The sequence below is a fragment of the Plectropomus leopardus genome, chromosome 2 (genome assembly GCF_026936395.1).
Source record: "Plectropomus leopardus strain MGB_pleo_1.0 chromosome 2, ASM2693639v1, whole genome shotgun sequence".
Lineage (NCBI taxonomy): Eukaryota > Metazoa > Chordata > Actinopteri > Perciformes > Serranidae > Plectropomus > Plectropomus leopardus.
The window spans coordinates 9,758,398-9,774,679 of record NC_142177.1 but is presented as its reverse complement, the minus strand read 5'-3'; the positions used below and the strand labels follow the sequence as shown (position 1 = coordinate 9,774,679).

The 16,282-nt window shown below is 41.2% G+C and overlaps 1 protein-coding gene across 1 annotated transcript; it reads left to right on the top strand.

Moving 5' to 3' along the window:
* Positions 1–1,311: 1,311 nt before the first annotated feature.
* LOC121950596 (leucine-rich repeat neuronal protein 1-like) lies at positions 1,312–16,231 on the top strand. The gene is made up of 2 exons (XM_042496644.2): positions 1,312–1,835; positions 12,380–16,231. Exon 2 carries the CDS (start codon positions 12,629–12,631, stop codon positions 14,774–14,776), a length of 2,148 nt encoding a protein of 715 aa, XP_042352578.2. The 5' UTR covers positions 1,312–1,835; positions 12,380–12,628; the 3' UTR covers positions 14,777–16,231.
* Positions 16,232–16,282: the final 51 nt, after the last annotated feature.

Here is a 16,282-nt window from a genome sequence, read left to right as displayed (position 1 = left end):
GCATACAGCTGGATAAATGAGACTCGAATAATATTGCACAAGTTGTGTGAGAGTTTGTAAACAGATGTTTTGATATAGTTTTACAAAGATTTCTCCACAAATTCAACATAACACAAGGTAGGTAATTGATATACAAATGATAATTTGGGAATGAAGCATTCCTTTAATGCTAAATAAGAAATAAAATGAATCAGTTACTGTTGTCTATCCATTAGTCAAAGATGAATGAGGTTAAATATCCCATATTTTATGACTGCCCAAAATATTTTCAGTTTTGCTGAACCTTTTAATGTTTGGCTTTGGGTATGCAGAAGTAACTTTCGTGTTAAATGCATAAATCTGTATGTCCTCATTTCATCATTAAGAAGTCTACCTGTTCAAACTTCAAACATAGTTTATTAATGTCTGTCCATCTAGCTATAAAGCACTGGAGGACTTTTTACGGAGATATCAGAGATGATGAAGACGAACCAGCTCAGGCCGTCTAAATAGAAAAGAAAAAGAACGCTGAAATGACAAAAATAGTTTTGATCTTTAGTTAGAAATGTAAATTTCTGCTCAGTTTCAATAGAAACAGCCCAAATCTGCGCGTGCCATCTGCCTGGTGCACTTTGTTGTCTCAACATGAAGATGATCACATCTTGTCTCTGAAGCTACAGTATGGATGAAGAACCTGTCAGGCCGCTCCCAAAGCAGCAGCTCAAACAGCAAGTGATGAAACGTTGTCATTTTCACTGCTCCCCTTAGAGAGGAGGAGGAGGAAGAATCCAAACAAGTGACAGGTCTGAGAGAAAAGACTTATCTCTTTCTTAACATAGCTGTGCAAGTGTGTGTGTGTGTGTATGTGAGAGAGAGAGAGACAGAGAGAGCAAGAGAGAATTTACAAAGCATTTTTTTGAGGAGTAGCGGGTGGGTTGTGGGTTTTTTTTACATTTACAAAAGTGCACCCCCATTATCCAATTATTTACTTATTGTCATTAATAATATTATTATCATTATCATCATTATTATTATTATTATTATTATTATTATTATTATATATTTTATTCTATTTTATTTAATTTTTTACATAAAATCATACAAAAAAAGATGTGCAAATTACAAGAGAGAGAGAGCAAGAGAGAGAGGGGGAAAGAATCATAGGATCCACTTTAAAGTCCATTTCATTTCATAATTATTATGAATTATTAAGTAGCAACTCATTAAATTTATATCTGGTACCCAAAAGTCTTTTGATGTCCACCTCTCAAACAAGCTTTCAAGTCTTCTTTCCTCACTGCTGATGGATGAACTTGAGTTGTGTTGACCTGAAGAGTGACGACAGAAACCCATTTTAAAGAGGTCAAGCACAGCAACATGCAAACAATGAGCTGAGTGATGGTGCCATCAGTTCCTCCAGCGCTTCCACCATAAAAAAAATCGCACTTCGCCTCTGGCGGCCGGTAGGGTGGGACTTTTTGTTTCCATGGTTTGTGATGACAGAACAGATGGTGAGGTTGCTTGTGTGTTTGGGCACCACTGTGGGTGTCAGACGCGTTTCAGTCCAGCTGACCTGCACCAGGCAGCTGCTGCTCGTCACTGGAAGCTGTGCGCTGCAGCGTTTCCACTTCTGAACTACCAGCACCGCGTCTCCAGCGCTGGAGATCAGACAAGCAAAGGGGTGTGTGTGTGTTTTTCTACTGACAAGATTTGTTCTCGTTAATAAGGCTGGTTGTTTCTGTCCTAAAACATAATCTGCAAAAACCTCCCCGTGCATCATTCCGGAGCTGCGGATACTGCATGGGTCAGATACAGTAGCCTGCAGCAGTCTGAACGGAGGATACGGCGCTTCAGAGGTGAGAGCGATGTGTTTATTTAATGCATGTGCTGAAATTGGGGTATATTTGTCTGAAAAAAATGTTGTTGTTTTTTATCTCAAATGATTATCTTTATTCCCTGCTCGGGTGCACATTTCTGGAGTGTCTGGAGTGCTGAACTCGTAAAGATGAAGTCATCATTTTTAGGTTTTAAGAAACGCACAGACCAACAAAGATGAAATGAAACAATAACGCGTTCTCTCTTCGTGGCGTGGGTCCTCATACAGCGCCTAAAGCAAAGAGAAAAGGTATTTATAGCTTCAGCAGACAAAAATGTAATTTAGACAGAAGATAGATCCTAAAAGTTGTGCATATTTATTAATGTTTTCTCAGCATTGTTGTGCAATATGTGCATTTTATCAAGAAAGTGCATTATAGCAGTGTTTGATTTGCAAGGACACTGTGCTCTGCAATCTATATACCACATATGTTTACTATGAACCTTTCTCAAGTCTAGATGGAATATAAATATGAACTGATCAGAGATCAGAGAAAGGGAAACAGAAAAAATCAGTGCACTGCAACCCTGTGTTAAGTTGCAATATATGCTCTGCTTATACTTTAGTAAAAAAAAAGCAGAGTATTCATGTGAATTGAGTTTTCAGAGGGCTAATGATTAATTAAAGCTGGAGTCTTGTTGGCAGTAGTGACATTTCTCTGTGCTGTGACACCGGGTTCAACTAACAGTGTAGTGTAACATTTACACAAACTGCAGCATCACTCGCCGGTGCAGAGAGCTGCTGAAACAGCTGAGTAGCAGCAATGGGCTCATGTGCTCCAGCAAACCTATTTGCATGCCCAAGAGGCAGGGAATTGGCAGATGTCTGAGATGAAGACACAGTAGAGAAAGAAAGGCAATCCAGTGTTTCTACTCACAAGTTAAAAAGAGCAGGGGGAGTCTGTATTGTTGGGGTCACCTTTGTCAAGTGGACTGTTGTTTCAGCTGCTGCATTACAATGGCACCTGTTACTGAGATCACAAAAAACTCACTTATATCAGCACACTTTAAGTTTGGTTAGGACAGGAGGGACATTATGCACTGCATGATTTTGCACACTTGTTTTCTATCAACACAACTTAAGCAGTTTACCTTGTCTTTGGAGTGAAAGTAGACAATTGATCAAAATGTCACCCAATGAGCCAATGAGATGGGAGTTTAGGGGGCACCTTCCCCCAGTCTTCACAATGCACAGTGACGTATCTCCTCAGCTGGTAATGCAGAGTGTGAGAACCTGCCAAAACAAAGACACGTCCAAGTCGTGTGTCTGTGTGTGTTTGGGTAGGAGCCATTGTGAGTCACAGGGTCTGACTCTGCAGCATGTGTTGGTGCTGGGGTTTCCCACAGCGGTGGAGACGAGGGTGCGACAGCTTGACCTTCTGCCTTTGTGAGCGTGATCTGAAGGGGAACATGGAAACAAGATGGGCCATTGTAATGTTTAGTCAAGATGTTGAGTTGGCTGTTTTGTCATCCTTTGTTTTTAACAGTGGTAAACAGAAAACAAGCTTTCATTCTTCATAACAAGGTACTTGCTGAAGATACTTGCTCAGAACCCAGTTATATTCCAAAAACACAAAATAGCATCACAACTGTGGATTTTTACCAAAAATGCACTCATAAATCATTCACTTTTTAATTTTTTTTCTGTCGTTTTTTGTTTCCATTCCAAATCTTCATATATACAGTACATTTCATATATACCGTATTCTTTTTTGTTTTTGTTATAATGACTCAAAATATCCCTAAATTTCTGAGGTATCTCCACAAAACTGGTTATTAAAAATATGCCGCAATGAATACTCTGTTAACGTACTCAATAGGATTCATATCAGAACAGTATTTCCCCTATTCATTTAAAATCCTGAGTAAAAGTTATAAATATTTTGTATAATTTTTTGACCTGTATCAATAATATAACATTTTATGTTTACTTTAAAAACTGTTTTAACACAAATTTATCAACTGATTTAGAAACTGAAACGTTACTTGCGCTTTAACCTGGCCTCATGGTCAGCTTGCTTGTTTTGTTATAAATGTGAGCGTGGCCCTACTGCAGTCCACTTTAGATGATGTGGAACACTGTCATTTGTTCACAAACATCCCATTAAATAAGTGTTTATTTATGTGGAGTCAGATGACAGTCATCATAGATTTAGACGTCCTAGAGAAGTTATGTTCATTGGAATGGATCTGAACGGATCAGTTTAAAAGTGAGAGTTGATCAAAAACCTGGCAAAAACAGTTTAAAACATTAAAGCCCAATTATGAAAATCAATTTTAAAAGCCTTATTGAAGGTATGCAGAATTTCCTAAAAACAAACAAACAAACAAACAAAAACGGTGTATACAGTCATTAAGGTTATCCTTCTAAATCATTTCATTTCATTTTTGTTTTATTTTATGTAAAAAAGATATGGAAAAGGTGTGGAGGTACATACAATAAATCTGAACACACCTGAAATCAAGCAGTGATAAGAGAAGAATATAGTCTGTATAAAAAGGCAGCCACAAAAACTGCAATCACATGACAAAAAACTGAAAAATATAACAAAGAAACACCAAGTCGACAAAGCTGGAGATAGTTTTGACTCTCACTGGTGATGGCGATACTGTTTACAAACAGCAGCCGACAGTTTCTGCCCAGTGTACCTTTAATGACACAATCTTTTCGCTTTAGAGGCCAATTTGAACTGCGCAAGTTAATCATCCCTGACCTCTGCGTTGTTTCAAACAGGGTTTCCCCTGAGATGAGAGACTTTTGCCCCGTCAGTGAGATTGATCGATGCTCCAATGACAACAAATTGGCTTTTCGCCGACATTGCAACTGTAAGGATAGATGAAGTGGAGGGGGAGGATGAGGGCATAAAGAGACAAGAGGGGGAAAAAATTGAGAGCCTGAGAAGAAAAATTGTGTCAAGATCCATCTCAGTTCCACAGGGAAATAAAGCTACCATATGGATTTGCGGTAAACAGAAATACAGAGACGATTTACTATGCTGGGAGTTTTAAACCTTAATGCGGTCTGAGGAAACGTAGTAAAGTCATGCAGCAGGATTCCCTTTAAGTCCATACATGGTCTTTGCTCCAGCACTGTTGCATTTTCAGCTCAGCAGTTTCCTCTCGTGGCCTTCCATCTTCTCCCTCTTTACTTTCTCTCGTCTCCCTGACTGAGTGGACATGCATCCTTCTCCTCCTCGGCTCTACACCTCTGCCATCAGCAGCTGCACCAAAGCCCTGTGTGATGTGAAGTGAGACGCTTGCATACTAATGGAGCAGGAACAGGATGACTCTCAGGCAGGCCAGCGCAGTGAGGACATGGAGAAAACATCAGGCAGCAGCGTCTCAGCACCATATGATGGCTCTGAGTTCAGACTGATTGTGTAGAAAAACTGTCAGCTTTAGAGTAGAAATCTGAAGATATACTATTACAGTGGTGTGTGCTGATTTGGGGAAAGAGCCACTTGAGCATATGTGGTTACTGTTGTTTTATGATGTTGCAGTCACCTTCTTGCACCAGCAGCAGCTCTCATTTGCATGTGCTATAATCGCATGGCACTAATAGCCATCTTCTCATGTCTTCTCATTTGGTTATGAAACAGACATGCCGGTGGCATAGCCGTTGCTATGGTGATGGCATGTCTGTGAGCCTGTTGTGCGGCTGCTGATTCAGAAACACTGCTTACATTTTGCACCCAGTGAAAAGGGCCTCAGAGATAGAAAGAGTAAAAGCATAGCCTTCTATGAAAAATGATGCAGTGTGCTATCAAGTGAGGTCCCCTCTGGCTGCACCAGTGGCACACGCTGAAGTCTAGTATTAGCAGCATGCGAATTCTCAAAAGGTGTCAAATAAAGTCAGATGAAATGTATTCAAACCAACTGCAGAGACATAATTTTAACAAGTCCTTCAAAATTAGTCTTTTTGAACTTCTTGTGCTGAAAACAGTGCGTGCCGCCTGCACACAAACGCCTACATTTCACTGATCAAAAATGAAACGCTCTCCGCATCTGACTGCCGGTCTGTGTGTCTTTCTCTGATCATCTCTGTTGCTCCCTGTGTTGTCGGGAGATCCTGTCCCATAAATGAATTTGCGAGACTTTAGCATGAAGCAGACAAAGCTCATTATGTCCCACAATTACATCTTGCTGTCTTGTTTTGAACCTCAGGGCCAGTGATGCTTTCAAGGTTTACGGGAACCCAGTGGAAATATCAGCTTTTGTATGTAGGTGTGTGTTTGTAAATGAGTGTTTGTGTTTTAAATGTGCTATGTGTGCTTAGATTAAAACCTCATAAGGATCGGGTGAGTAAAGAGAGTAAATCCCTCCTACTGGAGGCTTCAATTCAGACAGTCAGCTTGATAATGCCAAACTGTTAAGAGATGTTTCTGCCTCCTTCCAGTGGTCTGTGTATGCATGCATGTCACAGCCTATGAGTCAAAGAGTGGGGAAACAGAATGTGGATTTTGAAGCAATGTGCAGTAAAGACACATATGCATGCATACATTTTAAATCACAGTGTCTTTACTCTCTGTCACCTCAGCCAAGAGATTAGCAATAGATTTTCAGGATACACAGGTGTTGGCACACGACTGGTCCAGGCCTGCTGTGGCCATGAAAGAATTAATCTCAGGCGATCTAATCTCTGCCGCATCCCAGAGAACAAGAGTTCACAAAGGTGTTGTCCCACCAAAGTGATTCTGTGGCAGCAGGACGATATAACAGACCTCACTCCTGTGGGACTTCAGCTCTCCTCGGACAAGCTTTGAGACCTGATCAAAACTGGGACTTTAGAGGCAAATAAATCTCACTATGTCTCCTCATAACTCATGTCCTTTCCGTCCTAAAGGTGTTTTCAGATTCTTTTTTGTGTGTATGTGTTTTATTTGATTTTACAAAAATAGACAGATGACAATTCATCATACAATTATGCCCACTTTCCTCTACCCACTCAAACCTATCCTCCACAACCACCCACTACCCCATGGTGCATGTAATTAAAGAAAATATAAAATAAAAACAAATAAAAAATAAATAGAAATTTAACATTCATGTATAAGAAACAAAATAATCACATTAAAGTTTTCAGATTCTATCAACTAGTGTTGTCACATAACCGGAATTTCTATTTTCAAAACCATAACTGATATTTGATACTCCTATATACATATACTCCAATACAAAGGAAAAAATTTAAATGATTTTTTAAATTAAAAGATGGCATCTTAAGATTATATATATATGTATGTATATATATATATATATATATATATATATATATATATATATATATATATATATATATTTATATATATATATATATAAAGCATCTACAACCTTTCTTGGTTAGCAGCAGAAAACAGCATGACTGCAGTTAACACTGACAACAACAGAGAGAGAGTGCAGCTGGTTCCAGTGTATCCATACTGCAGAAAATGAGCACTGGAACTGTTTTAAGTATTCAGAATCGATATGTACTAATAAAACTGTATTTTAACTCTAGTATTAACCATCAGTAATGATAACACACACATCTTTGTTTTCTGACTTTTAGATGGATGCTATTAGTCTGTGCTAATATATAAAATTATCTGTTTCCCACTCTTTGTCCTGTGGCTTAGTAAATGTGACTAGGAAGGAGTCCTAACAAGACATTTCGTTAAAACAATTTCAGTTTATTGAACTAAGACACACAAAAATGAACAACCAAACCAAAAAGTAATAGTGCAAGGTGGATATGTGCTGGAGGAAGAGAGAAAAAGAGTCCTGGGAAGCTTTTATAGTGGGGATGTCCTAGGTGAGTGTAATCAAGCTAATGACCCTCCCATGTCAGCAAGCTGACTGATGAGACTGGCCATGTCAGCCTCTGAGACAGTAGGAGGGCTGTAACGGTCCTTATAATGATATTCTACTGCCCAAACACACACACACACACACACACACACACATTACCAAAATGCATTTATAGTATATTTAAATACCTGCTACCAGTATTGGTTTTAAAGTTACATTGGTTAAACCCCTAAAAAATCAACTCTGTTCATCAGTTACAAAGTTCAACTCATGCCTTAAATGGCTGAGATGTAACTGTATACCTTTGGTTAATCTGGCATGTGGATCTGTGAGTATCCAAATGAGCCACACCCCCCAGCTGCTGCTTCCCTGCAGGTCGAGAGTACCTACTCATCAAATATATAAACCTCTGCTTGTAAACAGTGATAGATAACATTAGCCTTCAACTTAACTACAGCTAATATTGTGCTGGTAATTTTAGATAAATTGGAGTGAAAGTGAAACTTAACTTACAAAACACCAACATGTAATGTCACAAGCCAACTCAGTGAATGTGACCAGGAGGGAGTCCACACAAGTGGTATAATAAAAAACAAATATAATTTATTGAACTAAGACATACAAAAATGAACAAACTGAACCAAACAAACCAAAACCAACAATGCAGGGTGGATGTACTTCATATTGGAGGAAGGGAGAGAGAAGGCAACACCTGGGCCAGCTGAGCCCAATCAAGCTAATGACCCTCCCATGTCAGCAAGCTGCCTGATGAGACTGGCCATGTCAGCACTGAGACAGTGCGAGGGGCGTAACAGTTAGCTACACCTCCTTTTCCTCTGATACCCCTCATTTTGCCATTGTAATATTAAAAAGCCCAACCCCCAAAAAAGCTAATGGGACTGGTTCCTGAAGTTTGTTATGAAACAAACTTAGGGAGTCTGTCATTGGTACACTGCAGTGACGGGGGAAATGCCCATCCATTACTGCTTATTTTGCTCATGATATGTCATGCAGCACATAAAAAAACACTATGTGGACATGTCAACAAGGTTAAAACATGATTTTCATTGCAGGGGGTGTGGATGTCATAAAACTTAAAGAAAAACTTACACTCAAACACAATAGTGAACTCTGAGCACTTCAGTGGAGCTGCTCTGCAGCTGAGAGGAGGGATGTGTGGGTGCACTGGGTAGTTTGTAAATATAAATTTGTGTACTGCAGTGATTATGAAGACGGCCATGAGTGAAAAAGAGCATATGTGCTCAGCAGAGCTTCCTCAGGTCAATGAGGTCAACACGCACACACAGTGAAAGATAGGTGGGGACGGATGCAGACCCCCATAGTGCTGCCAGTCTGCCAGAAACCTGGTGCCAGGTGTCTGAGTTTTATGGTCTCAGCATGAAAGCAGCGATTACTCCGCCTGTCTCCTCCGATTTAATACTCGAGCAGTGCAACACATGGAGGAGGAGAGAGGACAGACAATGTATCACCAAGTGAATCTTTATAATGCGAGGCACAGTATATCGACATTTGAATGGATTATTTTAGAAACTGAATGATTGAAGGCAGGAGGAGGTGCAGCAGTTACGATCTATGAATAGAGCTAAGAGAAGGTGCCGTCCCCTGCTGCCGCACTTCAGTCACACTAAGGGAATCAGATCAATTCGAGTGTGACCGGGTCATTGCAGAGGGACCAGCCACCTGATACCAGGCACCAAATGAAAAGAGAAAGAACTGTGGATGAGCTGTGATGCTTAAACTTTCTGCTGCGTATTTGTTGTATTCGAGAAAAGCTGATTTACTGTGCAGTGCCACTTCTCTGACATGTTTACATTTCTAGAAACAATGATGTTGTTTTCCTGCATAGCATAGTGTTCCATTTTGTATTTGCTGAGCTCCTTTTATACTATTGTGCATGCAAATGTGGAGAGAAAACTGCGAGGAATTGTCAACACATTCCAGGGCACGAACAGACTGCACATAAAAGGAGAGGCAAAACAATCTGTATCTGTTTTATGTTAATATTGGAGGAACTTGTCAGTTTTGATGTGAAACAAAATATACCCAACGATCTCCCCTGCCCCCACCCCCACACACACACACACACACACACACACACACACACACACACACACACACACACACACACACACACACACACACACACACACACACACACACACACACAGAATGCTCAACCTCAGTTTATTTATGAGGATAAATGTGAATTTCTATGAGTGTGAGTCATACTGGAAACTGACACTGTGTTGTTTAGTGAGTGCAGCCAAGTCTTTCTTTCTTTTATTTCTTTCTTTCTTGCAAATGTCAACTATTATAGAAGCTGATTATTCCTTTTGGTTGTTTATTCTAATAATTGCCACTTTTGACAGCTGGCTCATCACACACAGTCACTCGCTCACACACACTCACAAACATAGTGTGCCTGCACACACAGGATTGTTTAGTCATTATTTTTTCAGAATAATTAAAGGAACACTGGTGATCTTTAAAAGATCAGTGTTTTTCTGACACTATCATGGCAGAGGGTCTGCAAACTATGGTGGCCAAAGCAAAACCCTTTTCTTTTCTAGAGCCAGAGTTTGGTGTGTCCGTTCTGGGCTTCATGGTGGTGCAACATGGTGATCTCCACAGAAGAGGACCAACTCCTTATCTAGATATATATTATTCTAAGGTTCAGACAACACAGCAATTTTTATTTTCAAGCGATTGTACACTAAAGAAAAAAAAATTATTATATCATGTTAATTTTCTGCCAAAATATCCCCCTTAATCCTGCACACTGAATTTTTAAAACACAATCCAAGTGATCACATGAGTTTAATAATACATTTTTGGATTGTTCAAAGACTGTTGACTGATTCGTCATCCCCATTGCTCATGATATCATATCACACTTGTGAAAAGTGAGTCTGTACCTATCATCCCTACAGAGGATTCTGGGACATGGTGTCATGAAATCGACAAATGCAAGCAAAAGCGTAAAAATATTACAATTCCTTCGGGGGCTCAGCCTGTCAGTCCCCTCCAGTCTCGCTCTGCTTGTCTTGCTTTGACCGAGCTTGGACAAGTATGGAGTGCATACAGCACAGCTGCAGCTCTGGCTCTTGGAATGTTTTCACTAAATTCACTTCACATGTGTATGATTGCTTCCCATGGGCCTGTATCATAAGTAGTGAGTGATTAACAGTGAAGAGCACACATACACTCCCTGTTTATTAAGCCTGTTGTGTAATGGGCTCACAGCCAGAGCTGCCGGCTGTGCCCACCCCACACACTCGTTCAAGAGGATCACTGATACCAAGCTGGTATGCAGATAATCTACCAAGCACAGAGAGCAAAACATGTTGGTAATCTCTAAGGAGACAGATACACAACACAACAGGGAAGCAGAGCTAATATCAACCTTATCATCTTAGATACAGATAAATACAGTGCAGAAATCTGCTTCACTCTATCCACTAGCTCATGTATATTTTAAGGTGAAATTACATTTTAGTAAAAGACAAATTATAGATGTGGTGTGTAAAGGCTTAAGATTCCGTTACTGTGGCTATCTTTTACTATTTTTATTTGTGGAAACAATAGCTGTAATATTCATGCAGAAAGAAGTTTAAAGGGACAGTTCACCAAATCAAAAATACATATTTTCCTCTTACCTGTAGTGCTATTTATCAATCTAGATTGTTTTGGTGTGAGTTTCTGACTGACAGCTGCAGAGATGTCTGCCTCCTCTCCAATGTAAAGGAACTAGATGGCACTTGGCTTGTTTTGCTCAAATCCCCAAAAAATACATTTGGAAAACTCAGCAGCAATGACTCTTTCCAGAAAACATGATCCAGTTACTCAAGATAATCCACAGACTTTGCTGTGAGCCGTCTCATGTAGGAACTATTTCCTGTCTACCAAACTACACCTCTCAACTGAATGACAGTGCAGAGGGCATCTACTCATGGACGAGAGGCTCATGCTCGTGTCAATGCGACATGTAAACATTAATGGCGTCCTCCTTTGCTGAGCTGTAACATTCAGCTCAGTGGTGCTAGGTGTGCTAGCAGTAGATGCACAATTCCTTCTGCTTCATGATATGGTTGGCAGGTGTAGTTCAGTAGAGAGAAAACCGTTCCTGCATGAAACTGCTCACAGCAAGGTCTGTGGATTATCTGGAGTGTCATTTAGGTCCATTACACTTGAGAGAAAGCAGATGGTCAATACCTCCAACACTTGACAACTCAAACAGCAAGACAGGAAAGAGAAAAAAATATGTATTTTTGATTTGAACTTTCCCTTTAAACATTTTCTTGGCATGCACAGTCTTAATCAATTTTATGTCAAGTTCCAGAAGTAACTCTTTTTTCAACTGATTCTTATTTCCAAACTGTTTCTGGCTGCGTAGGAGCTCATTAAAAGGCAGGGAATGAATGTCTACACGATAGAAGGGCAACAAGACAAATTTGACAGATTCATTCTGCCCTGTTAGACACGTCAACTTAGTCCCCTAAATATCTGTGAGGTGGCACTGTGGAAAACTGCCACTTGCCTCATTTTTAACCCTCTACAAGGAAACCAAATATGTCTCTCTTACTTCCTTACTTTCTCTTACTTCACACTCTCATGTTATCTATTTACCAGTTTTACTACCTTTTTGCAAACAGATAATCAAAAATGTTGTATATCTATGATGTAGGTTTTAACATTTGACCTTTCTGTCTTCTTTTAGGCTCAAAGCTCAAGGGGAGGAAGTGAAAACAGACCAAACAATCAAAAGAGGTCAAGTTTGGACTACATGATCTTTTGACTTATCTTCTGTAAATAACTTTCTCCTGGATTAGAAATCACCACTTTGGAAAGTGCCTCCAGCATCCAGCCAACAGTAAAGAAGACTAATGCTCATGAACCTTCCCTCCAAGCCTTTCTCCAGAACACTGCCTCACCTCTAAGCTTTGTGTGAGCAGAGAGAGCCGACAACATGGCGCTCAGCATCCAGCCATGGCCTCCTTTACTCTGGCTGTGCTTGGGATTGCTTCTTTCCTTTCTGTCTCCCACAGATGGCAAAGAATGTCCACATTTGTGTGTATGCGACATCCGTCCTTGGTTCACCCCCCAGTCAACCTACAAGGAGGCAACAACGGTGGACTGCAATGACTTGAGGCTCACACACATCCCTACCAACTTGTCTACCGATACTCAGGTGTTGCTGCTCCAAAGTAATGCCATTTCCCACACTAGTGGAGAGCTGGAGGCGCTGTTCAATTTGACAGAGTTGGATCTATCCCAGAACAACTTCAGCACAGTGGAAGCTGTGGGCCTCACAAGCATGAACCACCTGACCACCCTGCACCTAGAGGAGAACCAGATCAGCCAGCTGCCAGACCACTGCCTGGGAAACCTCTCCAACCTCCAGGAGCTCTACATCAACCACAACCAGATAAGCTCTATTTCCCCTCGAGCATTCGCAGGCTTGCACAGCCTGCTTCGCCTTCATCTTAACTCCAATAAGCTCCATGTCATAGACAGCCGCTGGTTTGAAGAAACACCTAACCTTGAGATCCTCATGATTGGGGAGAACCCAGTTATTGGCCTCCTAGACATGAACTTCAAGCCTCTAGGAAGCCTGAGGAGTCTGGTCCTGGCTGGAATGGACCTTACTGATGTTCCAGCGAATGCTTTTGTAGGTTTGGATGCCCTGGAAAGCATTTCTTTCTATGACAACAAACTGGTGAGAATCCCTCAATTGGCCCTTCAGAAAGTTCCCAATCTGAAGTTCTTGGATTTGAACAAAAATCCAGTTCACAAGATCCAGGAAGGAGATTTCAGGAACATGTTACGTCTCAAGGAGCTGGGTATCAACAACATGATGGAGTTAGTGTCAGTTGACCGCTATGCTCTAGACAACCTGCCAGAACTGACAAAGCTGGAGGCCACCAACAACCCTAAGCTGTCTTACGTGCATAGGTTGGCCTTTAGGGACATGCCCTCTTTGGAAAGCCTGATGCTCAACAATAATGCCCTCACTGCCCTTTACCAGCACACCGTGGAGGGGTTGCCTAATCTGCGGGAGATCAGTCTGCATAGCAACCCATTGCGTTGTGACTGCGTCATTCAGTGGATGAGTTCCAACAAGACCACAGTGCGCTTCATGGAGCCCTTAGCGATGATCTGCAACTCCCCACCAGACCTCAGAGGGCAGCGGGTTCGAGAGCTAAGGTTGCTGGAGGCTCCGGAGCAATGCCTGCCCCTCATATCCCACAACACCTTCCCCGGTCACTTGAACCTAGAGCTGGGTATGAGCATCAGTCTTGACTGCAGAGCCATGGCCGAGCCAGAGCCTGAGATCTACTGGGTGACTCCTCTTGGGAACAAAATCACAACAGACACTGTGTCTGAGCGATACCACTTGAACAATGAGGGGACCCTGCGGCTTTCTCATGTTCAGGTGGAAGATTCTGGCCATTACACATGCGTGGCCCAGAACACAGAAGGAGCTGACACAAGGGTTGCCAGCATCCGTGTGAATGGCACCCTGCTTGAAAGTGCCCAGGTGATGAAAATCTATGTCAAGCAGACCGAATCGCACTCCATCTTGGTCTCCTGGAAAGTCAATTCTAATGTCATGTCCTCCAACCTGAAGTGGGCCTCAGCCACCATGAAGATTGACAACCCACACATCACATATACCGCTCGTGTCCCTGTGGACGTTCATGAGTACAACCTCACACACCTTCAACCTGCCACTGAGTATGAGGTATGCCTCACCGTCTCTAACGTCCACCTGCAGACTCACAAGTCCTGCGTTAATGTGACAACACGTAGCGCTACCTTCGCCCTGGACCTGTCAGACCAGCACCCTAGTGCGGCTGTGCTGGCTGTCATGGCGACCATGCTGGCCTTCCTCAGTCTGGCCACTGTGGGCATCTACATTGCCCGCAGGTGGAAGAGGAAAAACTACCACCACTCTCTGAAGAAGTACATGCTGAAGACTTCCTCAATCCCCCTGAACGAGCTTTACCCTCCGCTCATCAATCTGTGGGAGGCAGAGGGTGAGAAGGACAAGGACGGCAGCGCAGAGGGAAAACCCTCTCCTGTTGACACCACACGTAGTTATTACATGTGGTGAGGATTGAGAAGGGAGGCCTGGCTGCCTCTCCAGCAGCACAAAAAGACACACTTTTGCCATTTTGGTGCAAAAGCCGAATAAAGTTGCAAATGTTTTTTTGTATTCTCAGCTTTGCTATTAAGAGGCAGAGTGATCAAGGACAGGATTTTTATTAGTATAGCGTATCGCCTTTGTTTGATTCTTTCTATCTTTTAATTATTTTGGACTCTCAAAGATGGCAGCTGTATTTAGCCTCCAGGTTGTCTTTGTTGCTATGCTCTTGTTTCTGTGGTGCATTTTTGACTCACTTTCTTTTTGGTTAATAATACAGCAGCAGGGGCCGATGGTCTTCTTGCAGCAGTAGTAGAAATCAGTGTTTCTTTCTCTGTTTTGTAAAACAGGTAATCTGTTGTGCACTGATAATGATAGATAATGGAGTTTGTATGAACTTCAGTTATAAGCTGACAGCAGGGTTTAGACTTGTTAAACTGTCTACTGAATGTTAGCAATTGTGCAGTAATGTTGTATCAACTATACCTTTGAACTTTATGATTTAAATTGCAAGAGAATAGGTTTTGTTTTAGTTTGCTGATAAATGTGATGTTAAAGCTAGAAATACAAATGTTTAAACATTTTTGAGTCTTTTTACTAAGGTGCACTAGAAACTTTGACCCTTCCCCTGTTTATTCACTTATTTTGCTAGCCTTTTTTCTTTGCTAATTGCTTATTAGTTTATAATTTTCACATGCAGTCTGTATGCTTAAGAAGTTACAATAAATACTTTTTGGTTCTTTTGCAAACATTTGGTCTTTTTTTCCTTGTTCCTTTTCAAGTTTTGCATTTATTTTATCCTTTCAGTTCAGACAGGCTCTCTCGCTCCCCGGTGATATATGAATCTTAATCGCATGTCTTAGAAGAACTTAAGCCCATCTCGGTCCAAAACTGTCTGAATCAGCTTTACACCGTCACAGTGCTCACTGCCCTGAACCATCCTCATAGACAGAGCTTATACTGTGTCAGCTTAACTTCTCAATATGGATAAGAAAGAAACAAGTAGTGTACGTACACTCTAAAGACAGATAGACAGACAGAAAGATAGTTCTATATTTTGTAGCTTGTGCTGCCCTCTTGTGGATGCTACACTACAACTACCATATTTAACCTGCTTTATGTGATTGTCACAGAGTTCAATAATGACAACACAGAGAGTCACAACAAAGTGGCACCTTGAGGTTTAGCATCCATTAACTAAACCTTCAGTCTCCCATACATAGTGCCACATTTTAGCCACATTCAGACAAAAAAGTGCTTCACTTGAGTAGTTTTTTTAATATAGCTTATTAAATCCAGTGCTTTTCTGGCATACTGTCTAGCCCTGTGGGATATAGCGCTAGGCAATATGTCAATATCAATATTGTGATATGAGACTAGGTATGTCTAATGTTGGATATTGTATCATACGTGTTGTCTTCTACTGCTTCTAAAGGCTGCATTACAGTAAAGTTATGTAATTTTCTGAACTTACCA

Bases quoted from the DNA above. Each gene is read 5' to 3' on its own strand.
- LOC121950596 (XM_042496644.2), top strand. From the start codon at position 12,629: ATGGCGCTCAGCATCCAGCCATGGCCTCCTTTACTCTGGCTGTGCTTG.